The sequence below is a fragment of the Phyllostomus discolor genome, chromosome 2, assembly GCF_004126475.2.
Source record: "Phyllostomus discolor isolate MPI-MPIP mPhyDis1 chromosome 2, mPhyDis1.pri.v3, whole genome shotgun sequence".
NCBI lineage: Eukaryota > Metazoa > Chordata > Mammalia > Chiroptera > Phyllostomidae > Phyllostomus > Phyllostomus discolor.
This window is the reverse complement of record NC_040904.2, coordinates 211243880-211269500: the sequence shown is the minus strand read 5'-3', so window position 1 is coordinate 211269500 and position 25621 is coordinate 211243880. Positions and strand designations below refer to the sequence as shown.

The following is a 25621-nucleotide window of genomic DNA, read 5'->3' as shown; positions in this document are numbered from 1 at the left end:
CTCTGCCCTCCTTAGTGAATGCTAAATGTCTTGGCTGATTTGACTCACCCCATTACTTTAACATGCAAAGCGCCCCCTAATTAAGGCCTTGCCTCTAGTTGGCACCACATTAAGATGTGGTATCTGTGGGTCATCCTCATGGTGTCAACAGTAGACACTGGTCGCCTCAGGAGATCAAGTGTCAGGTGAATGGTCCTGAAAACCAACATCCCATTTCTATGCAAATTTAGCTTAATAAGCAGAAGGGAGACAAGGGGAGGGCCATGCTAAACATATTAGAAAGTCACATAAATTAGAGATGAAAAGAATATTAAAGGCATGCTCTAGATAATGACCTTGAGCTTGGGAAACTATTTCCTATATTCCATGTAATTCGGATCAGGCCTTGGGTCAGGCTGGCTGTGAGTCACTTTGGCGAAAGGGCCGAGGCCGAAGCAGAGTTGCGTCTGAGTGCTGGCACTCTCTCCTCTGCCTTCCCCCCCGGGGGGCAGGTGGCGCGGCGAAGCCAAACACACAAGCACATCACAGAGCTCCCCAGCTTATGTACGATATTAATCCTGGCTCCAAAAACCCAATTAAACAGGCCTACTCTTTATGAAATCACTTTGAAAATATTTGTTTGCATCCCATTTCCATTTGCGAAATGAAATCTGTTCAGAGGCCGTTTGGTGGGAGGAAGATGTTCAGGGTGAAGCTGGGTGCGCTCTGTTTTTGGTCAGATCACAGGGCTCTGCAAATTCTCCCCTTGAATTCACCGTTCCCTGCTTCCCGAACAGCAGAGGAAGGTAAACGTGCCACCCCTAGGGGTCAGTCTCCCCTTTGATCACAGAACTGCATAAAAATTTGTATCCCATTCCTCTGTAGCCATTAGTTTTTTTTAATCTTCACCTGAGGATATATTTATTGAATTTAGAGAGAGAAGCAAGGACGGGGTGGGGGGGAGAGACAGACAGACGTCAATGTGAGAGAGAGAAACATCTATCTGTTGCCTCCCGCACGTATCCCACATGCAGGTCGAACCTGCAACCCAGGTATGTGCCCTGACTGGGGATCGGAACTGCAGCCTTTGGGTGTCCCGGATGACACTCTAACCAAATGAGCCACCTGGCCAGGGCCATTAGTTTTAACTTTGAAAAGTTTAAAATTGCCACCATGGAAAAAGAAAACTGAACTAACATAATTTATTCAGTATTTATCTATTGTTTTGCCATCTATACCTTCCAACACTGCATACTGCATCTGGGGAACAAAATATATACCATGGAGATGAACAATTCAAGACAATTGTTCATCAATTTCAAGACAATTTCAAGACAGAAAAGAGGAGAGAGAGAGAGAGAAAGAGAGAGAGAGAGACAGTCGTCTCTACAATTCGAGAATGCTGCGGTACCTTCTCAATGCTGTTTGCAGTAACAGTGTTTCTGACCTCTTGGGTAGATGAAGACAGGGCCTCCCATTCAGAGAACCTCTCAGATGGATTAGATGTGGTTTTTCTGCCAGTGATCAGCTTCAGAAATGGCTAAAATGCTACCTGCCACAGGATGTGAGTGAGAAGTGACCGGATCCAAGGACAGCGAAACCACCCCCAGCAGCTTCCCGGCACCTACCCCGGCCCAGTGACAAAGCCATTTGTCAAGAAATCGCACCTCAGAACCATGCGCAGGGCTCCTGCCCCTACCGCTCCCCCTGCTTCTCACCAGCCCTCTGCCACGCTCTCACTCCCCCTCATGAACTGCACGCAATACCCAGCAGCAGCAGCAGCCCTGCGACACAGATCTGCTCCACCACAAGGCAGCCAACCCCCCACAGGACTGCCCGAGGCACGATTTTCTCTGCCCTTGCATTTCCATTTAAGCTTCCTTTACCGGTAGAAGGACCTGAAAAATATTCAGACTATATACCAGGAACACTTACCTACTTCTAAAATACAGTCACCACAGAGGATGCAAACAGAAGCCACGAGACTAACTGGTGTCATTTACCTAGATCTGAATACCTGTCACACATAATGTCAACACAGGCAGACATTTTTGTGCAAATGTAGTTGATGAAGTGTCTCATCGCCTGTATTTTCGAACGCCGCTCTAATGACAAAGTCATATGACACGACATTAGTTAGATTGTGTAAGAAGAGCTCTGACACCAGAACTCGCAGCCTTTTCCCCTCCTTCCCTCGGCAACTTAGTATCTGGAGCCATTGCTAATTTTTTTTTTTAAATCCAGAAGGTATATAGAAACCGTTTCAGATTTTTCATCTGACTCGTTCATGCAGATGTAGTTCTATCAAAATACCTCATCTTTCTTTACGGTGTTTGTTGCAGAGGCAGACACTTCTGTATTTAGAAATTTCGATTTCAGTTCATTAAAAACTGTAAAACCAATCTGTATCATGTACCAAACTGATTTAAAATACAACTACATGTTCATGGAAAAAAAGCATGCTTCATGGAAAGCCAGATTAAGTGAATGTGTTCAGAGACACATAGTTACCGTCAGAACGGTGCCAGGCAAGAAACTTCTTGAGAGATGTCAGCTCCTCCCAAGTGGGCTATGAATAGCCAAGGGTTCTGTTTTATGCGTCTCTTAAAAAGAGCAATTGCATAACATCAGAGAGCTGTTTGGAGATTCAGGCTCGGGACCCATCGGAAGGGGGAGCCTGGACTGAATCAGTGGCACCGCTTCCTATTTTTCTGGGGAGAGTTCTGATCTGAAGATGATGTGACTGTCCCAGTTCATGTTGTAAGGCAGCCAAGACAGTGCCTCCGGGGCAAAAGGAGAGAGAGAGAGAAGCACTGCTCCTTCTAAGTACAGTTGACTCTGGAACAATGTGGGGGTTAGGGGTGCTGACCCCACACTCAGTCAAAAACGCGCATATAACTTTTGACTCCCTGAAAGCTTGGCCGTCCCTTGGTATCCTGGGGGGTTGGTTCCAGAACTCCCACAGATAAGACAATCTGAGGTTGCTCAAGTCTCCTAACTGAAAGTGATGTACACAGTAGGCCCTCCACCTCTGGGCACTCCCAGCCTCAGACTGAAAACAGCACAGGTATTTGTTGGAACAAACAAACAAACAAACACACAAACAAACAACAGACCCATGCATAAGTAAGCTGGCATAGTTCAAATCCGTGTTGTTCCAGGACCAGCTGTATTGCTGCTGGTAGCCTATTTACAGGACATTAGCAACAAAAGTAATTTTTATGAATTTATCTTGTGCATGAAATAAAGTGATAGAATAGCGAGGAGTTAACATTTTGGGACTTTGGCTGTAGCTATGAAGAGGAATCTGGCTAAAAATGTGAAGGAACGCCAACCACTGAACTTCACCTAGGACAGACACTCGGACCCACAGGCTTTCTGTCGGTCAGGCGAAGTCCCTCCTGGAGGCGATGAGGAGGCGGAGCATCCACTGCCCTCTGCAGCTGCAGGGTCAGCTCAGAGACGGTTCAGAGGTAGGAAACCTTACCCTGGCAGGAAGATGATTAATGACTATGGCTGAGCCTCACTGTATACAATAGATAAGTTCTTGAAAAGTTATTATGAATAGAGTATTTGTAAATGGAATCATATTAGCATGCATATGGAAGCTCATTGCATAAAAGAACCCTGTGGTGAATCCTTTTACAAAATGAAAGGAAAAATTGTTATGCAAATCCCTACCTTTTAATTTATCTCTTTTAGAGCCTGGGTTTTCCTGCACTGAGTCTTAAAACAGAGCACACCTGTACAACCTCACAGCACCTCACGCCCTGGGTTTAGTAAATATTAGTTTTCCCTCTTCTTAACTCTCAAAATCCTTTGGAAGACCTCTCCTATGGATATATAATGTTTCACTTGGAGGATAGACTAGAAGTCATTGAATCTTTTCTGTAAGGGCCAGAGAGTGACTATTTTTGGCTGCGTGGCCATATGGTCTCTGCCACAAACACCCCGCTGTGCTGCCGTAGCCGGAAGGCAGCCGCAGAGAAAAGTAAAGGGATGGGAGGAGCTAGGGTCCAGTAAAACTATATTTATGAAAGCTGAAATTTGAACATAATTTTTACATGCCACACAGTATTATTGGTTTTCTGGGTTTTCCACAACCACTTACAAATGGAAAAAACATCTTAGCTCATGCTCAAAACTATGTGATGGCTTGAACTTGGCCTCCTGGCCGTAGCTTGCCACCCCCTGGCATACACATTTATGTCTGTGTCCCCTCTCTCCTAGTAGTTTGTCAGCCTCTTAAGGAGAAGGGTTATCGCTCAAAGGACAGAGTGTGGGCTTCGGAGGAGATGGACCTGGCTTTGAACCTTGGATGTGCCATTTGCCTCCCAAGTGCCCTGTTTCTTCATCCATAAGACAGGGGTGTCCTCACTGACTTGGGTGTGCAGTGTGTTAGTGTGCATGAAGAACGTGGCACACAGTAGGTATGCAATAACTGCTAATAGTAGCTGCTGTTGTTTTTTCCTAGATTCCCTACAACACCTAACCAGTGTTTAGTGGTTACTTGGGACATGTTTGCTGAGTGAATAAGAACGTGACAAATGACCTGCCATTAGAGTCACAGCCGTCACTGATTTCCTCAGGGAAGGGGCAGCAGATAGGACCCATTTACAAGGATCGATTAATTTCCCACTCAGAGGTGTGCTGACTTCTCAGCAAACTCAGCCGGAGATAACGATGTGCACGCCGGTGCTGAATGGCTGATTTACTTAATCCAATAGAGGGCAATGGTGCACCCCCAAACCGTCGATTCCATCTTGCAGCTTTTCTTTGTATCTCAAAGCCCCGCAACCTTTATCTAGGCAGGTTTCTCGACTGTCCTCGTTGTCTCTGGGGCCTTTGAAGGCACATAAACTTTGACATTTCAAAGAGTATAAAACCCATAAAATACAGAATTGCTTAGATGGAAAAGATTGAAAACCATCTGCTCCTACATATTTCCTGATGCTTAAATTCCCTCTGAGTTTCCCGAAAAGGGGGTCCCTGTTAATCTCACAGTGATTGGCCCCTCACGCATGCTTTTGATTTAAGGTCCATGGTTTGTGTTGAAACCCCTACAGTGAGTGAGAGACAGAGAGAGAGAGAGAGAGAGTGAGAGAGTGTGTGTGTCTGAAGCTAATGGCTGTGGCTGGAGCCTTTCTGCCTTAGTTTATCTCAGTGACCTGTCCTGTCCAATGCCCCGTGAAAGGTGACGAACGGAGGCAGAAAGGCTCCCGTTACACTTGTAGGGTTCAGATAAGAGAAAAACATGCAGTAGGGGCTTCAACACAAATCATTAATCTAATAGATTCGTAAACACAGGATGAACAACTGCCTATAATTCACCTGTCTGCCGCTGCTTCAACAGTCTTCTGGAAACGCAAACCAACCCAATCTGGAAAGGGAAGCAAAAGAGCGAAAGCAAAAGACAGAGCATGGCCAAGACACTGAGGGCTGGCTTTTCATCATTTGGGGTTCTCGTATGCAACATCGTGGCTCTGCTCTAAACCAGCAGAACTCCTGCTGCAGCAGACCTCTTAATCAGCTGGCCATACTGGAAATGTTAACCTGCTCTCTGAGCTGTCTGGTAAGGCTTACACATTTAAAAACAAAACAAAACACTGTGCTTGGTCTTGAATTACTTCTAACTCATCCTCTGAAACAGAGACCCCCAAATGCTATTCTAATAAGATCCTTCTTCTGGGCTCTCTGGAAACCGAGCTCTGTGGCCAGGTGCAGAGGTGAGGTGGGCATTGAATCATGGCAGCTACAACCCCACTTACAGGTAGCCACGGCCTTCAGGGGTCACCGCGTTAAAAGATTTCCAACCAAGAATTCCTACGCTTCTCTGGACCTCGGACCTCCCAAGTTGGACGCAAGACTATTTCCTTTTAGGCTCAGGATTCCAGGGGAATAAATAAATGGCCTTCTCAGGAGGACCTGGTCTGTTTCCACAGGTGCTCTCTCCACGGGGTACAAACATTTCTGATTTTATTGCAAGCAGAGTAAATCAAGACAAGTGAACTGTACCCCACCAAACCATTCCTGGTTGGCTGGCTGAGATTTTAGTACCCTCTAAGAGCCTCCATTTTGTATGCCTTTATGCACAAGGGGCACTGCTATTTCCCTCTGGTCCCCAGGGGACTCATTATTTCCCCCTCCAAAGCCCCGGGAAACCATAAATGCCCTAGCATGGCAGGTGGGGTGAACACACGGAGCCAGACGGGCTCCGAAGCTCGTCTGAGAACAACTCCTCATGCTGACCCGATGCTAGCTGTGGGGACTGCAAGGAGGGGGCTTATGAAAGAAGCCTTCAGGGTGTCCCCCATCTTTCTGTGCAGGTGGGCCCCCCCCACCTGCAGTCACTCTCTGGCTGCTCCACTTCTGGGGAAAGCAGCATCAGAGCTGTCCCTGGTGACAGGTCACTAACGGGCAGTGGGTTTGCAGGTGAAACAGGGAGCTTGGGCAGGAGCGGTGTGCTGTCCTCTCCCTGGACATCAGGCTGAGACCAGAGCCCCCCTCGGTGAGGCTGGCTTCACCCCCCCAGTCCAGCTCTTCCACCAGACCCTCTCTGTCAGTCTCCTCGAGTGTCACCTCCTCAAGTGTCAGTCCTGCCCTTCGGCCCCGCCTTGAGATTTCTTCCTATTTTCCCAACGGGAATCATCCCTCCAGCTAGAAGACACTTGGTTTCTAGGTTTGGAAGCCAAACAAATATATTTCAAAGACTTGCAAACCTGCTACGACTGGAGAGTCCCTCTAAATCCTGCACATCCTTGTTTAACCAAAGTGCGGTTCTGCAGGCCCCTGTCTGTCACTGGGGATCAGGGAGACTTCACTGGTCTCAAGGATGCTTCCCTCTTTTTAAATCAGCTCCTCTTTTCCTGCTTAAGGTTTCTGTTTCTGTTTTTCCGGAGGTGGGGTGGGGAATGGGGAGTAGTGCAGTGGGAGGAGAAAACAGAAGAGCAAAGAAAACAAATCAGGGGCTCGTCCCTGTGCAGGCCCCTCCCCAGCCTTGTAAACGGGGTGATGTCCAGATGCAGGGTCATTTGCTGTTCCTTTTTCTGGTTTAGGTTTTAAAAATTATTTTTCTTGTTAAAGCACAGTTGACCTATGGTATTATTCCTTGTTCTAATTTTTTATTACCTCACTCTTCTTCAATCAACCCCAGTCTGGCTTATAAAACAACTGTTTAGCCCTGGCTGGAGTAGCTCAGTGGATTGAGCGTGGGCTGTGAACCAAAGTGTCGCAGGTTCGATTCCCAGCCAGGGTACATGCCTGGATTGCAGGCCATAACCCCCAGCAACCACACATTGGTGTTTCTCTCTCTCTCTATCTCCCTCCCTTTCCTCTCTAAAAATAAATAAATAAAATCTTTAAAAAAAAAAACCTGTTTCTAAGTTCAAAGGATGTCACAGAAACTCTTACTTGTCCTCAATGTTTTTGTAAGAAAAATATCTTTTTTCTTGAAATGTAATGTATATGTCCTATCAAGCTCAAGCAAATTCTTCCCCTTTCTTCCTAACTTGCCACTCTGCGCCGGGTGAGGCTGCCAGCCGTGGAGGCTCACGGGACCAGGATGTCCGAGGGACCGGTTTCAGCTCTCAAGTCTGACTCAGTACCTGGGAAAACTGAACTCCTCTGTGCCTCAGGGCCCTCATCAGGAATCCAGTTGTAACCCTCACCCCACAACGCTGTCAGGAAGAGGACGGAGAATGCTCGGTTCTTCTTCCGTGTTCAATAGTTCAGCATCTTTCTCTAAAGCATTTTTGCATCTCTGCTATCTATCGTCCTTTCTCGTAGAGAAAAAAATGTCAAAACTTTCTAGAAAGTGTGTATCTATCAAGCATACACTCCTTTCAGCTTTCCAAGCCCATTTTTCCTTATCCGCCCTGCGCTGGTGCCGGCGTCTCTCCGCTTACCGCCGTGCGCTGGCCGTGAAGCCGTGGGAAGGCGCAGCGCCCCTGGGATGGAGACAGTCCCGGGAGAAGAGAGAGAAGGTGCGGCCGACCAGAGGGAAGTGCAGAAATGGACGGCGGGGAAACAGAACACTGGGCTGGCTTCTAAACCTCGCTGCCGGCCCAGAGCTCGGTCACCGCGCAGCCGTGTTACACACAGGAAGCCCCTGGGCGGCCACGCTGGGACAGCACGGGAGGGAGCCTCACCTACACCCAGGCACAACCCGCTAAGACTGAGCTCCGTGTGTCGATAGGGTCTACCACTATTACGATCATTACTATCACACTTAAAATTAATGTTGCATTCTATAGCCGAGAAACGGAGGGGGGAGAGGAGCGGACCTGTCTGCTGGCTCCCAAGGCTGCTCGCTCTGCTTCCCCACGGGGCCTCCGGCAGTCCTAGCACCGGGGCGCGAGTCCCACGCTGGCGCGGGGTAACCACCAACTAGCTGGAGGCCCCCCGAACCTTCCTGAGCGCTGTTCTCCAGCCAAGCAGTGGACGGCGACAGTTCTCACATACCCACAAAATCCAAGCCCATTACTCCTCAGTCAAGGAGGCAAAGACTGCAATAAACTTGGCTGACCTCGGGCCAGGCAATCACCTGCTTTAAGGCAACTGCAGGATTGGAAACAGTCTCAGTGAATACACTAACAAGCTACTGTTCTCTTCTTTTCCTTTCCTTTCTGTTCAGTGTCCTCTCTCTCTCTCTCTCTCTCTCCTAGCTTTTCCCATCAACTGTCCCCATATTTTTTCAAGTTCTTTTTCTTCCTCTTCAAAGCATTCCTCACTGTATCTAATTAGGAAAAAAAAGTATATTTAAAATGCTTTTGTTTTTACATCTCCTCCACTTTGCTTGTTTAAGTGACACCGTAAGCCAACATCGATCCAATACAACAAACATGAAATGGAAAGAGCCCACCAACCCTGCTGGAGCTGCTCCCTCCAGCCCCAGTCTGCTGAGGAGCTGATAGGACACTTGCCATTCCCTTGTGTTACCCTCACCGTTTCCTAAAGTAATGACAACTGTTTACGGAGACACCGTGAATCCTGCTGTCAAAACCCCAACGTGAGTGAGGCATTAGTCACACCTGCCAGAATCAGAAACTACCCAATGAGCCCTGTAAGATGGGAGGGAGGGGTGGTGGAGGATGCGAGTGGAGGGCGAGAAGGAGAGAGACAGACAGACAGACAGACAGACATTTTGCAGATTCTCAGGCTTCATTTATTTTTTCACTTCCTAGTTTCTATTCACATCGTGACTTCCCCTCACACGCGTCACCGGGATTTTATGGTGCATTTACGTCCTCTTTCCCTTTTCTCTCCTGCTGTTCATTCCGTGTTTGTTTTCATTGATTTTCATGTTTGTTTCTATTGATTTCGGGAAGCATGGCTCACTGATCATAAATCCGAAAGCCTTCGTGGTCTTGCTCTGTCTCACCGGGGCTGGAAGGTCATCTGCAAACGCTGCACGTACACTCGGCGTCCTCTCCCCTTTTCTTCACCATCTGCGTTGCCTTAATTCTTATTTGGGCAGAGCTCAGAAGGGTACAGGAGATGACTGAATGACCACAGCCACTTTAATCTTCCTGTCACTTTTTATTTATATACCCAAGCACCCATTTATTATTTGGAATGCAGTCATTGTTCAGTTTGCGGGGCGTAGAATTCATGGAAGTGGACATTAACCCATGTAACAGCTTCCCTTGCTTCCCCTGATATGTCTGTCCTGAAAAGTTGGTGATAATTACATTTTAAAATATTAACTCACCCATAAAGGCACTAAAAAGCTGCCAATTAGAAGAATGATAGTGCAAATTACTTCCATCAACTGGAAATTTAGGTCTTAATTTGAGTTTGTTTAAACTGAGGAACACCTGTATTCGCCTTGTTTAAAGTAGTTCTCTTTCTTTTTAATTGCCAGGCTTGATTTAGCCTCTTTTCCAGGCTATTGAGTTCGGGGCCCTACAGCAAGTAGGACCCTAAATCTTAGGCTCCCAAAGTTGGAAGTGACCCCGAAAGTTGGTCGGGTCTTTCCCTAGTTCCTTGAGATGTCGGAGAACGGGCACAGGGAGGGGTGGAAGTGGGAGAGGACGAGTAACTTGGTGAATGGCTCGCTCTAATTTTCAGTCTGAATTCTGCCCTGAGGAATGAAAGCGTTGGATATATGAAGAAGATGCTCACAAGTCCCGATTTCTTATTTACAGACTTAAATGTCCCCAGGGTCCTCTACAGCCTTCCATATGACAAGGTTCAGACTCCTTGCTCTCCTGGGCCTTGTCTTCAGGTCACATCGCGGTTTCTCAATGTTCTTCTCAGAACGTGTCACCTGCTATTGAAGCCAGGGGTCTGAGCCGGACCGAGTATGGCTGGACTATTTAACCGCTTATCTGGACAGTAGATTTCTAATGATGTGTTACACTCTGGGCCGTTAGGGAGTTCAACAGCTCTGACAAAACCCCAAGTGTCCCCACTGTGAAGAGGCAGCAGGCCAGGCCTCTCTGCTTCTGCAGGGGGGTTTGAAAACCTAAACAAGAGGCTCACATTTAATCTTTTTGACATTCATCTTGTTTTTGTCCTTCCCCGCTGGCAGTTTCTTCCGTCAGCCACAATTCTTTCTGGCACGGATTTGCATTCCTCCCCTCCGGACATCTCTTCCAACTCTGTTTTTTCACAGGCAGACTTACTGCCTTTTTTGGTGTTTATTCCATAATAAGTAGAACATGGGCTTTGGAGTCAGGCAGAGCTGGGTTTGAGTCCTGACTCTTGCCTTCACCTGCTGCGTGATCATAAGCAAATTGGTTATCTCGGAACTCAGTTTCTTACTTAAAGTCTCCCTCCAGGTTGTCGTTAATCTCTGAATCAACCTACTTTGCGTACTGCCTCCAAACACACCAGATTAAGCAGCTATCATTCAGCCTGCCTTCCTGCGCTCTGTTCCCTGGGATATCAGGACAAACGTAACCAGATGCCTCGCTGCACTCACTGTGTGTGCCTGTGGCCCCTTCCTTATCTGCCGGGCCAATAACCCTCTCGGGGAGGAAACGCACCAGAACAGGGGCAGCTCTTCCTTCGGGGCCATCCTGGGGAAGATGCAACGTGGAAGGCATTTGTCTTCTCACTCACTTTCCCCCTCTCGTGCCTTCTGTTCCCCACTTCTCATCCCCTTTTCCAGGCTATTGAACTCAATAGCCTCGATGTCTCTTAAAAAGCCTACTGTCACCTTACCTACCACACCGCATTCCCACCCTGTCCCCCCTACTTGATGGAGCCAGGACCCCTGTGTGTTGAAGCTTTCCGTCATACACATCCGTGGGGCCATCTTCCCAGCCGACCCACCACCTCCCAGATCCACTCGGACTCCCCTGTTGTCGTTTCGATGGACTCCCCTTCATCCATCTGCCCTCACCGTGTCTCTCTAAACTGACTTCAAAAAACCACGTACTCCATGCAATGAGCTTTAGTAAATGCTTCCTAATTATTCTCTAACTGCCCCATCTGCATCTTTGCCTCTGCGCTGGTTCCTCTTCCACCGTCGAACGCAGGCTGCTATGCACAGTGGTGCATGTTGTTCACTGCGCAGGGGCCCCTGGCTGAGACTGCGGCGGGTTGAAGTCCGCCTGCTGCCTCCTGTTCCAGCTGTGAGTCCCGGTGTGGGGCTGTACCTGGCTAAGTTAGGGGCACGCTTTTCTAACGGAAACAAAGGCACCTAGTCTAATTTCAAAACTGCTCCTTTAAGGCCTAACTCAGGACCTGCCCATCATACCTTGCACCCTTGCTCTTTTATTCTTCTGGGGGACTCAATGTTTCTGCCCCTGGCGGTACTGGGGCCACATCAGATGAGGCAGGTAAGCACATGGGCTTTTGGAGTCAGGCTGCCAGAGTTCAAATCCCAGCTCTACCACTGCCACTATCTGGGTGACCCTGAGCAAGTTATCTATCCCCCTGAGCCCCCGTTTCCTCACCTTTAACACAGGAATAACAAGAGTGCCTGCCTCCTAGTGTTCTTGTGAACAATATGTGGAATATCCATCTAAATGTCTTAGCGTGGTACCTGGCACATAGTGGGCATGCAGTAGGGGTTAACTTCTCCTCCACTGTGCGCCGGTACCCAGCGACTGAGACGTGCCGGGGCTCTCGGGAAGCGTGCATGGCCAAGTGCCACCCCGCTAAGGAGGCCTGCTGGATAAAAATCAGTAGAATTCAAATACACAACAGACAGTTTTCTAGTAGATCTCAAATTTTGACCTTCTTGATGGAAATTTCAGTGTTAAGAATTATGGCAGGGAATCATTTTGTCTTTCCAACGCCCCATCCTGATCCTTGCCTGCTGCCCCTCCCCCACACGACGCCTGCCCCACACGCTCTGTCACATGAGACGGGGAAGTGGGCTAGCCCGTGCCACGAGACCTGAGGTCTTGGGGCGGAGTTTTCAGGTGTTCTGGTGAAGGTCGTGGTTTGCACGCAGAAGTATGTATTTTCTCATTCACGTACCCTGTGAGCTTCAAAACGTCCTACTTCCTTTCTCCACCTTTCTTGTTTTATTTGTTACTTTTAATATTGTGTGGGTCAAAAGGTGTCTTCTTACTAGCGTGTACTCTGGAATACTATGTGTTTTGATAGTGGGTTTTATATATTGACATTTCTGTTTTTATAAGTGAATTTTCTTGTAATCTAAACTGTGGTGAAGCAGAAACCCTCTAAGCCCTCTTACATATTCAGATATTCCTCTTGTGATTACTCTGGCATTTCATGTCGTTTTTCTCAAACTCACTATCTGCTTTCTCATATCTATAACTTGTCAAATTTTTCCATGCTTGGCATTTGCACCACAGTAAAAAATTCCTGGGCAGCAGCCCTAGTAAATTATTAGTCTCGTCACGTGGACACAGGTTGACATTTACTTGTATTGCCATGTATTTGTCCTGATGACAAATAATCCTCAAATCGGTTGCTGATACCTCGTCCTCTCTGCACATGGCCTGTGCCTTCCTAGAGCCTGTCTCTTCCTGGAACCCCGGTGGAGGAAGTTACTAAACCACCAGCAGTACGAAATGCAGTTCCGTTTTTTGCATGATTTTTTTTCTTTTTTAGAGTTGTTCACTTCAAATCTCCCATGACTGACTCCTTGCCCAGATTTTTTCTCTCCCAACTCCGTCTGCATGGCCAAGAAGCAGTGATTTCTCCCTGGGCAGGTTGTCTTCAGGTTTTCTGCTGCGTGATTCCACTGGGCTCCCATGCTCCTTATCTCTCTCAGGAGTATCTCCTGTACACTTGACGCATTTGCTCAACAAACATCTACTAGGCCCTTCTTTGTGCCAGGCACTGTGCTCAGCAGGGAGATGCAGAGGGAGCGCGAGGCCCGCCCTCGGCCTCAGCTGGCTCGCAGTGTTGCAGGAAGGAGAGACCAGTTGGCCAGACCAGGGAGATCGGTGTGACGACGGAGCCAAACCTCAAGTGGTCAAGGAGTCTGAGGGAATGGCTCCTCTCTAGCCTGGATGGGCACAGGTGCAGGAGGGGCCAGGGGAGTTTCCCAAATGAGGAGACAAACTCAGCCTTGCAGACAAGTAGAGGGCATGCACATCACAGACAGGGAGGATGGCATGTGCCAGGAGTAGGAGGGGAGCCCGTCAGGTTCATTGCGGCCATCGTAGATTGGCAGGGGTGGGACTGGTGATTTGGGTGAGGGCAGGCCATGGAGGGACTTTGTAGTGTGCCAAAGACTTTGGACTTTATCTCAAAGGTGATAGGGAATAACTAAAAATTTTGATAATGCAGCTGTTTAATCTGGTGGCAGTGTGAGGGACTGGAGGGCAGGGTGAACTGGAGATTGAGAAACTACTGTAAGTAACCTTGGTTAGAACTGATGGGGGCCTGACAGTGAGAGATCACGCTCTTTCTCCTGACATTGCGCCTTTGCACGTGCTTTTATCTCCATAGCAAGTGTTTTCCATGTATCATCTCATTTTATGCTCACAAGAGAACCTAAGGAGTAAGAACTATTTTCATATGTACCTGGTAGGTGAGAAAACTGAAGCTCAGAGAGGTTAAACACAAGCCAAGGTTCACATGCATCAAAAAATGTGGAGCCAGGATTCAGTTTCAGCCTGTGCACCTAACTAATGTTGTCCCTTGTCTTGCTTGACTCAAGAGAATCACTGTGACCTTCTTCTGGCCAACTGGGTGTGGCTGAAAGGCAGATGAGTCTAGAGCAGCACTATACAACAGAAGTATCATGAAAGCCACGTATGTAATTTTAAACATTCTAGTACATTAAAAAGCAAAAGGAAATTATTTTTAATAATTTGTTTTACTTGACCCAATAGATCCAAAATATTATTTCAACATGAAATCGGTGTAAAACATTATTGAAATAGTTTGTATTCTCTTTTCTGAACTAATTCTGGTGTGTATTTTACATTTACTGCACGTTTCAGCTGGGACCAGCTGTATCAGAAGTACTTAATTGCACATGTGGCCAGAGGCTGCACACAGGGCAGCGTGAGCCTTGGAATGGCTCTTATACTTCTGCCTCGAGCAATACGGTAGATGGCAATGACATTTTCAGAGATGAGGGAATACAGGAAGAAAAGATGAACTAGAAGGAATTTGAAATGTGAAACACCTAGGTAGAGATTCCCAGTCAGGGGTTGAGTATGTAGGTGTGCATCTCAGCAAAAAAGTCTGAGTAGACGTATACATTTGGGAGCTAGTCTCATACGGGTGGTTGTTAAAACCCCGGGTAAGGAGGAACTCACAAGGGGAGACTGGGTAGAAGGACTGAGGCTTTGGAGACGGCGGGAACGGGTGGATGCCTTGTGTGCGTGTGAAGGAGTTCACTTGTAGCAGCAGGTGGGGCATTTCCCCTTGAGTGGGATGGAAGGAAGGACAGGTGAGTGTGCATGCAGAAGGTAAGTTTGTGGAGGTAAAGGGGGTGGGGAGAGGCAGGAAGTAGGACCTCTAATCAGATGCTGGCAGGGGTTCTCTGGGCTCATCCTACTTCTTTCTTCTCTTCTGCAGAAAAATGAGCCCTGGCTCTCATCCGACTACTCACAAATTCGATATGTGAAAAGGCAAGGAAGAGGTGAACAAAATGTCAGTAACAGTCCAGCGAGGGACTAAAACCAAGATGAGCACTCATTTCTCCGATTGCAATCCCATTCCTATTTATTCTCTCATTAATTTCTTATTTTGAAATAATAATAAATGCACAGGGAATTGCAAAAACAGTACAGAGAGTTCCCTTGCACCCTTTTATCCTGCTGTCCCTAATGGTGACATCTTACATCACCACAGTATAGTTTCAAAACCAGCAAGCTGGCATATAGTACCATTAACTGGACTGCTATCTGTTCTTTTACTGCTTCCTGGTAAGAAGTACCATCAGTACTTCTTAAATAAAAAGCATCAGTACTTCTTTAAGTAAAAAGAATCAAAATGATCTAAGACAGAATGTCCAACCAGATCAAGAGCTTTGTGTGTGTTCGATAGGTTTGATCCCCTTAGCTAAGTGGTATGCATCAAATACAGCACTGAATGTCACCGAAACACCCAGGCCAAAGAGACCTTCTTACAGCCATATGCAATTTGTACCATCGTTGGGTAGTTAGACCAGGCTCTTCATTGTCTGCTCGGCTTGGTCTCATTAAGGAGAACAGCAGAGAGGAACAGACTGTTCCATTCTTCCCACCAGCATTCATAACAAAGAGTGCAAGACCAAAAGAGAGAAGCAAGGCGCCCAAGGTTGTACTGCTGTACAATGCAGGTCTCGCAGACGACAGAACTCAAGCTCGGTTTGTGACACCCCACTGTCTCTTGGTCGATGGCTATTGCATGCCCCCATCTACACAGCAAAAGGAATAATGGATTCGGAGGGAGTTAACATTTAGATTAGTGACTTCATCCAACCTCCAAGTGGGGAGTGTTTCACAGGAACCCAGAACACCCAACACCATAGGCTACTCGATAAATGTTAGGGGTTTAATTCGACCTACTCACAAAACAAACAGACCCAGTGGAGGCAGGCCCACTCCTCAAAAAGCAGAATCAAACAGAAAACCAAATTCTATTTGCTGTAAGTCAACGAAAACCAACAAGAGAAAATTAACCCAACTTGAAGGGAACAGTGGTCAAGGTTCAGCCAAGGCGAATAAACCATTTATTAACAACGTGAGAGAGTTGCTCAGTATTTTCACTGCACGTGGTAATTTGTTAATGGGTAAATATGACTTTGTTCTCAAAAAACAATATTATCTGGCAAGATGTGGAAGACAGGAAAAAAGAAGCGTTTTGTCCACAATAATCTGAAAGGCAAAAGAAATGCTCCTTTCTGGTAGCTGGGTGGAGAGCTTGGCCTTACAGCCTTGGAGCAGCCGATGAAGGAAATATTTAGCAGGATCAGGCTGAATAAGAGTGGTCAGATGTCTTCAGGCTGAGTGATCTGTACAAATGACGTCTCTCTTACACGGGCCCCTTATTATTTTGTGTATCTGCACCTTCCCTTATATGGTCACAAATTATATCTCTGCTACCAGTAATAAAACCGTTTTTGAAATATTCAGGAAGACAGGCTGAGAGCCATTGGCAGCTGTGAAGACGAACCGAAGGGAACCGGACCTAGGGAAGCAAGGCACCCAAGGTTGGGGGTTCCTCACTCTGCGGTAGCCGCTGGGAAGCACCTTGGGCCCTCAGGGGCAGAACAGAGCAGCATGCACGAGAGGGGCTGGGGAAAGAGGCTGAAATCAGCTCAGCCCTGGAACTGCTGTTGTCACACAGTCAAGGGTGAGAAGAGAAAAGTCGTGTGTCTGATGGACCAGCCCTGCACTGACCAGAATTCAAATTCAGCCACGAGCTGAAATTCAGTCACGGGTCCCTCTGTAATGACGCCTTTGGCCATTTGTTTGGGGATGAATAGGTGCTGCCTGCATTTTGAAATGTGTGCAGATGCTCAAACAGACCCCAGTCTCCAGTCAGACAAAAATGCCACCAGATGGGACTTAAACGCCCGCCCTCCTTTTTTAGCTGTTAAAATGTGAGACATTCCTTCCACATCTAGTCCACTGCAGGGGACTCTTTTTATTGGGCTCTTTCAACCCCAGCTCCGAGACACATCGCAGATATTCCCACGGAAGCCCCACACGTCCACAGTGAGATGCAACCCCGTGCCAGGCAGCCTTGCACAGCCAGGCAGGCAGAGGGGGCGGCAGGTCCCGTCACAGTGCTGTCCCAGCCATCTCTCTGAGCTGCAGGTAAGCTAAGTGGGGGCGGCGTGGACGACAGGGCAGAATTAGAATGTGATCAACGTGGCATCTGGTTTCTCTTCTCTATTCAGCTTTCGCAGAAACGAACATGAAAAGAAGGGAAGAAGCAAGGAGGAAAAATAAAGACAGACAGGGCCCCTTCTGGGAAAAACCAGTTCTAGTCCTGAATTCTCCACTGTGCCTTCCACCTCAGAAAGCCCTCGGCTGCTTTAACTGAGTCCCCAGTGACAGACACGCTGAGCCCGATACCAGCTGAAGCCAGGCGGAGGGCGGGGGTGGGGGGGTGGGCGGTCTCTGCCTCAGTCTTCCTGCTGTTTCCCTCCCCCATTCTAATCACAATAAATATATTTATACTCACTTGATTATGTCAGCCAGACAATGCTCCCCTAATTGGCAGTGATCAGGGCTCCAGAATTGCTTGGGTAAACCTGCTGTCTCTCTATCAGGCAGAGCAATAAGGGGCCGCTAATGCCGTCCCCATTAACAATTTCCAGTGGAATAAAAACCAGTCCCCTGACTCCTGCATGGCAATGAATTTTCCTAACAGCTCCTAAAGCCAGCCCTTGAGGAACTCAGACTTACATGAACCTGCCCAGCATAGAAAGCTTTGATAAATCTCCCCCACCCCCGGCTCGAGTGCACAGAAAAAAAACATAGCCACTTCCTTCTGCTTGAGGTTCTTTTGTTCTTATGCATTTTTTCTTTTTTCTTTTAGAGGGCTTATGGAGCTAACTGTCATTTTTGGTTCTTGGGTCTTTGTAAATTACAGGGACATCTGGCACGCAGTTTACTGCATTTGCTAGCTCCGGTATGTGTGGTTATGTACGCAGTTCCTGCTGCGTGTGCGTGTTAACACCCTACATGCATAATTGATGCATGCATAATTTGGAGCTTGAGTGCACTGGTATATTTTGACATTTAAGTGTGACTATTGAGGTGCCGATTATAAGTAATTGCTCAATAAATATTTATTAAATGAATGAATACAACAAGAAGGCAAATGTCATTCATTCATTCAGCAGACGTTTAAATGCAAGTATGTGCCACGCACTGGGCTAGATACGGGGTGTTCATTGATGCAGCCCCACAGTTCCTGCCCTCCAGGAGCTCATGGCTGAAGGGCAGGAGGGAAGCAGGCCCATCAACAGACAATTATAAGATATCATGGGGACACAGCGATGGAACTCTGTGTGTGTAGTGTGGAAGCTCCATGGAGGGAGACCTTTGCCTGCCTAGGGGAGGGGCTGAGGCCAGGGGGCATTTCCTGAAGGTGGTGTGCCCTAAGCTGGGGCCTTAAAGTGTTCCAGACAAAGAGGACGGCACCGTCAGTGGCAGGCCACAAGAAATCACAGGGTGTGAGCAGAGAGCGAGAAGCCAGAAGGTACTGCAGGACAGCACAGAGGCAGGGAGTGGGCAGGAATGCAGTGCAGGCTCAGGGAGGGGCGGGGGGTCTGGGGAGAGTTAAGGAAAAGAATTTCAACTACCTCAGTTAGGGGGCCAAAAATCTCTTCTGGATTCTGCCAGAATTTGCACACACACACACACACACACACACACACCAAAGCAGAATTTGGACCTGCTTTGGACGCGCTGCTGGAGTGCAGTAAGGAGATGCGGTCACAACCTGGCTCTGCCATTGGTGAGCTGTGTGAATTGAGCACAGCCGGCTTCTGAACCAGCGAGCGGAGGAGCCAGACTTTGCAGGCTCTGAGGTCCCTCCCAGCTTTCGTACTGCCAGTTGCCTAGATTCTGAGGTCTGCACGTAGACCACACCTGGGCCTGTTCCATGTACAAACCGCGGGGCTCTGTGCAGCACACAATAACATCACGGTTTCACTGCCTTAGAGTGTGGAGACAGCTAGGCACACCGAGCACAGTTTTATAGGAGTCCCTAAGAAGGGTTCCCAGAGATGTAATGTATGGCGGAGATATCCTACGGCCCCAGCCTGGGTCAGCGTCTCATTATCTCAATTCTGAAACCGCCAACCCCAATTAAATTCATAGCACAGATCTCTGCTTGATTTAGTTTCTGTAAAGCATTGCTCAACTCACATCCTTTCTGCTCAAAAACTCTCAGTGGTTCCAGTTGACTTACAGAATCAAGTCCAAAGTCCTTAGAGTGGCATTCAAGGCCATACCCAAGCTATTCCCTCCTTACCTGCCACAACCTCTGCGTCAGCCACATGGGACCCCTAGCAATGATATCCATGAATGTTTCCACCGCTGTGCCTTTTCTTACTCCAGACCCCCACCTAAGGTCCAACTCAAGTTCAAGTCCATCTCAGCTCTCTGGTCACCTCATTCTTCTTTGAACCCTGTGTGATACCTACTGACCCTGTCATTCATTTGTGACTATTAATCGTCCTTTGTGGATTGTGTCTTACCTCTCCAGCTAATGTGGACGCCCCGGAGGATAGGAACCACACCTCACCCCTCTTGGTAGTCTATGCACCTAGCACAGTGTCCTGCTCACAGGAAACATTTGCTGCCAATATGTTTTCCACCTTGTAGCCTCTATGAGACCATTGAGTAAAATCCATGGGAAGTATGATTATTATTATAATCATAGTGCTGTAGCCTGAAGGGTTTTTTTTCTGTCTTGAAAAAAAAAACTTGGAGAGAGTGGTTTGGTGCAACCATTTTAGAGTAATGAGATTGTGAAACATTTCTCTCATGATTCATAAACAGTATTTCATATGCGTTACTTTGGAGCTTCAAGTTCATCCAGGAATGAGCTATTTCACGAATCAAAAGGAGCATATGTGCAACCCATCAGGAGGAATAATCACTCTGCTAAATTTAAAGGGGAAAACGACTGAACACTCCAGGCTGAAATTAGAAATGGTTTAACGTCACCTGACTGGGGAGGAACATGAGTGACTGAATTCTGGTCCCGATGTTCAGTTTTTATTGTCCGTGTTCCATTGAGCAGCACATGGGATTTTGCACAAAAGAGGAACTGGCATTAAATCAATAAGGAAAATCAGCACTTCCTCACTGATCCAACGGCATTGAAGGAAGCTGAGCTTTGCCAACATGTACAACTGCGCAGAATTTGTTACCGGGCAGTTAAAACCGCCACGTAAGCTGGCAGCTGTGATTTTCCCAGAAGTAGAGCTTCAGGAAGAAAGATAGCTTTTAAACTCCAGTTCCATTTTTGCAAATTAGATCTGTTCATGTAAAACTGTTTTAAGCCCAAGTTTTTTCCTCTTTTCTTTTCTTTCCACATTAGTAAAGGACAGAATTGTTTCTTTTTACCCACGTGGAAATTCATTCGTTTTTACCAACAAATGTGTACTGAATACCTATTATGAGTCAAACACCTTTTGAGGTGCTGGGGATGAAGAGGTGAAGAAAAGCAGCACAGTCTTCAACCTCACGGAGCTTGCTTTCAGATAACAAGCAAACAAGTAGATCTATACTATGGCATGCATAGGTAACTGAGACAATGCGAACGCTGTATTTGGAAAATTAATTTCCAGACAATTAAAAATTAAGAGCCCTACATAAACATTATCTTAGCTCATGTGTTCCCTATATTAAAGGGTATTCTAGAAAGAATAACCCACATACGGCTCCTTGCATGTGATGTTGATGTTCCCTACCAACTTGCAATGGGACATGTGTCCCTGAGGGACATTTCAGGAGAAGGATTTGTGCCGACTTGTGCCTGCTCCACTGTGGCCCTATATGGTGCCTGTACAGCCATGGTCCCCACTGTGGTCTCCACAGGAGCCTGGAATTCCTTCTGGACCTCTCCCTCTCTTTCTTCCTCTTTACCCAAGTCTAGCAGCCCTTTCTCCTGGGCCTTTAAACCCTATATTTTAAATAAACTTTAAATCAGCTCCCTTCTTTCCATCACCTTTCCCTCAGCGCAGGCTTTATAATTTCTCTCCATGACCGCTGCAGCCCGCTTCTCCCCGACTCTAGGCTCAAATACTCCCGTGTCCCCTCTTCACTGCTTCCAGAGTGATCTGTAAAACATGCCCTCCCCTGGCTCCCTGTGCCTGTAGGTGGAGCTCAGGCTTCTTGGTCTGGTCACTACCAGCCTGGCCCCAGGTGACCCGAGCAGATTTACATCTCTGCACCCTTCCTAGACCCTGGGCCCCACTCATACCTTCACCATGGAAGGTCCCCTGGCCATACAACAAGCAAATTGCTTCTTCTCCCTGAACACTCTCTTTCTCCTTTCCTCTCAATTCTTGCCATTCTCTCATGTGGTCCCAAAGTCACCTTCTCCGTGTAGCCTTCCTGTTCCTGTTCCCACCAAGCAGAGCTGAACTCTCCCTCCCTTCTCCCCCAGGGTTATCCTGACACCTTCTAGCTTCAAGTACAGCATCTAATGGCAGCATTTTGCAATGGTGAGCTTACGTCAGTGTCTTCCCTCCTAAGCTGAAAGCTCCTCCAAGTAGGGAGTGTCTTATTTGTAATCTAACATGTAGCACATAGTAGACCCTCAATAAATATTTGACGAATGGATGAATGACTCGTGGTCTCTTCTGGTTTGGCTTGTGCTGAATATGCATTTGAAAATTAGGTGACTGTGGCAATATATTGTAATTAACCAATACTGTAAAGAATGTAACTTTGCTCTTACGAACAATGGATTTTAAACATTTGAGCTAATGGATGCAGATGATAAGAAATTTCAGAACCAAATTTCCTAGATAATATTTCTGCACATACTATAAACCTGGAGATGGTTGAGAAGGTCAAATAAATGATTAAAGCATGTAAAACAGAATAATTAAGTAATCTGTACCCTTTACTGCAGAAAAGAAACTTGAAGAGACTTAATAAGGGTTTTTAATAAAAGATTGTACTACAAGGATGACTAACCATCTTCCTTCTGCATGCACATAAGAGAAGAAATGAGACTGAAGTGCTAAAAGATTAAAGTTAAAAACAAAAAAGAGCTCGATGGTGTCCTAACTGGAACCTGTGAGCCCATTTCGTTACTGCAACAAGTAACTCACATATGTTGAGGGCTTACTCCGAACCAGGCATTGTTCCAAACGCTTTATCATTTATTTCATGGAAGCTCCATAACAAACCCACGTGGGTTCATTTCAGTTAGATTACTTCCATTTTGCAAGTGAGGAAAAGGAGGCACAGAGTGGTTAAGTAACTTAGCTGAGTGGCACAGCTGGAAAACAGCAGAACTGAAATTCCAGCCTGAGCTGCCTGGCCCCTGAGCCTTTGCCCTTACCGCACCCACTTACTGCCTTGCCAGGGTGGCGGAAATCGGGGCCAGACCTCTATCGGAGGATGGAGGCCTGAGGCTAAGCTCACAGGAGCTCAGTAAGTTCATGTGACTAGTTTAAATTTAACACGAAAATCCTTGAAAACATTTATTACCCTTCATTGCCAGGGCAACTAACTGTCTTGTAGACCTCACCACACCAAAGAGCACGTGTGCGCATGTGTGTAGAGGAGCACCCCCTTGTCTTTGCTCTGGTGAGTTGGCCTGCCCGCTCTCATCTTTCTAATGAATGAGGCAATGTGTTGTTTTGTTTTGTTTTGTTTTAAGCCGTCTGCATACATGGTTTAAGCATCTACATATATTCACATATTAATAAGACGACATAAATTGAGTCAAATTTAGATGTTGTGTTTACTACCTTCAGAGAGATGAAATCTACTCTTGGGGCTAAAAAGCCAGCATCTTCTTCCCTGTTGTTTTTTCCAAGGCGACCTTGTTCGGCCTGTCTTGGGGACATAAGCAGTGGGGTCACTGTCAGCAAGAAACAGGGACAGCTTGCTGAGCAACTCGAAGGCCCGTGCAAAAGGAAGTCAGCGCTCACCCGATCCGCCGCAGTGCAGATGAGCAGCGCTGAGCTGCACTCCGGCTGCAGGAGGCCCGGAGGCTGGTCCGGGAGAACCAGGGCGGCCCAGCAGGAGCTCTGTGAAAAGGCTGTGAATGAGTCACTAGATTTTCAGGTTGACTGAGATGACTTCTGTTGATTTTCTTCGAATTTAGATGTGTTATCGGTGTTCACACATTGGGCATAACGGGAAAATGAGTGAACATTTTCTTGATAGCGCCGGCCTTCTGCGGGGTTGTGATAAGATTTGGGGTAAGATGTGACTCTCCACGAAGGCGCTGCTCAGTGTGCTGGTTTGCATCCCAGGGTCCGTCAGGGGCCTCACGGGGGTCTCAGCGTCTTAGCGTCCTGAGCTGGGAGTAAACCCAATGTGACAGGCTCCTGTGTCTTGTGACATTATACACAAGTTGGCTTGGGTTGGTACTATTTTAGGGCTTTAGGAGGCACTGCTAACTGGTCACACTAATTGGTTCATGGTCTGGGAAAAGCACTTGTTTTCTAACATTGGGTCCCCCACAATAACCAGACAAATTCTTGGTGTCTTGGTTAAGTATTTGGGCTCTAGAAGCTCAGTTAACCCCTCTGGCCTCAGGTTTCCTCATCTTCAAGATAAGTAAAACAATGAAATCTACCCCCTTGGGTAGGGTTAAATAGATTCATACACATCAGGTGCTTGGAGCAGTGCCTGGCCTATATAGTTAGCACTCAGTTTGGACTTATATTAATGCATACATTTGTGTTGATACAACTTCATGTCTGGCAGAGGACCGACTCCACTGCTGGCACAAAATAGGTGCCTGGTAAATATTTGTTAACTGTTGATGGAACTAGAAGAATGTGTTTAGTGGAATACACATATAGTAACCTGTTCTGATTTCTCAGTAACCAGACTGGCAAGACTGGATGTAGAAAAGTATCGCCTATAGAAAAGTATTTGCAGATAAATGGAGTGCTCTACAACCAGACATCTCTGCAGAAAAGAGGGGAAGAGAGAAGCCAGCTTTGTGTGAAGATCGTGAAGGAAATGGCATGAGTTGGGGAGTATCACATGAAGTTGGGGAGTATCACCCGAAGTTGGGGAGTATCACACGAAGAACAGGCAGCAGGTTTGTGACTCTAAAGCAAATACAGCATCTCATGTAATCAAAAACTTTAAAACTACAAAATATATGTTATTGAGTCTACAGAAATAAATATGAAAAACAGGAGTCAAATCTGACCTGTATTTACCTTCTATAGATTGTCAAATGACAGCTTCAACTTGAAATGAATTGTTTAATTTAAAAAACAGACAGGAAACGAACAGTATAATGTTTTAGGAACTGGGATAGCATGACAAGAGTATCTTCACATTAGGTCAAATCATGACTTGCAACTTCTTTTGGTAAAAAACTGTCAGACACTGTCAATTTCATATGGTTCTGTCTGCTATATGTCAAGCTATTTTGATACTAAATCAAAACACATATTAACTTGCCTTTTATTGCCTTTAATTATGGCTATAGAGCAAAATTAGCCAATTTTATTTGTCTTCGCCTCTTTTGCCTCTCCGAGTTTGTGCATGGTAGGTGATAAACCAATGTTTTATTAACTGAGTAGAGTTTTCTGTTATCTTCTCTTAAAAAAAGGCCTACGTTCTGCTGCACTACCTAGTGCCGAGACTGCCCTTAAAATATAATTAACAAAGTGTTAGCTTTGTTTCGTGTTTCATGATTTAGATAGAGCCTTTCGGTCCCTTGCTTGGGCAGCACTGGAAAGCTAATTAGTACAGTACTAATATAGTGTAGAGACAAACTAGACTGTGCTTGCGCACACGGCCATGACAAGAATAAATTTAGGTCAGAAATATTTGTGCAATTAGAGAACGATGTTATAATAATGAGAAATTATTGTTTATATGATGCATCTCTGAACACTGAAACACATTCTAGATTTATAAATGAGGGGAATGACGGAATTAGGCAAGTGTTCTCCCAAAAGTTTCCATCACTTAGGGTCCAGCCGGGGCATCCTGGAACGAACCAGAATGGTAAGCTCTGGGATCGCAGGATGAGGAGCTTCATTATTATTCATTTAAGACTTAATAACCTTAAGCGTTGGGATCGGTCCCAGACTTAGGCGCGCACACGGAAATAGCTGAGCAGGCAGCGTGAAATGGTCTTCGGTCCAGAAAAGAAAGAGCTCCTTCCGCGGTGGAAGAGCTGGGCAGTGTTCAAGGAGCAGCGCAAACAACTGGGGAGCGGGCGCACCTCCCCGGGGCCCCAGTTTTCCCACGTTTGTTAACTGTCTCCTAGAGCATATTCATTCTCTGTAACATCTGCTGTTGAAAGGATAAATATTTTGTCTTAAAATCCTTTGCATGTCTTGAGGGGAAAAGCTTGAGCTCTAAAAGGAATTATTTTGGTTTTGGTTGACCCTGTGACAGCAGCCGCGCCGTCAAGGCAGACCGCTGAGAAAACAGAGTTGCTTTCATTTTTCAGACAGAAGAGCCTCGACCCTCTCTCGATCTGGATTCTTACACAAATCAATACATGAGCAAGAGAGGGCTCACGAAAGCGTTAACTTTTCCTCCAGCGCCACGGATTTTTTTTTAGGAGGTTCTTTGTTAAAGTGCGGAGT

The 25621-nt window shown here is 46.7% G+C and overlaps 1 protein-coding gene across 4 annotated transcripts in view; it reads right to left on the bottom strand.

The window, feature by feature from the left end:
• GRAP2 (GRB2 related adaptor protein 2) overlaps positions 1-25621 on the bottom strand; it is a 60414-nt gene that overhangs the window by 19891 nt on the left and 14902 nt on the right. Inside the window, exon 1 of one of the 4 annotated variants that reach the window (XM_036019650.1) lies at positions 20483-20566. The exons of 1 other annotated variant lie outside the window; for it this stretch is intronic. Coding sequence is in view for 1 of the 3 variants with exons in the window: in XM_036019649.1 (XP_035875542.1) it covers positions 5311-5455 (145 nt within the window). In the remaining 2 variants the exon portion in view is untranslated. Of the gene's footprint in view, positions 1-5310; positions 6082-17535; positions 17839-20482; positions 20567-25621 lie in introns of those variants that run through there. 2 more of the 4 variants (XM_036019651.1, XM_036019649.1) reach the window with 2 other exon arrangements.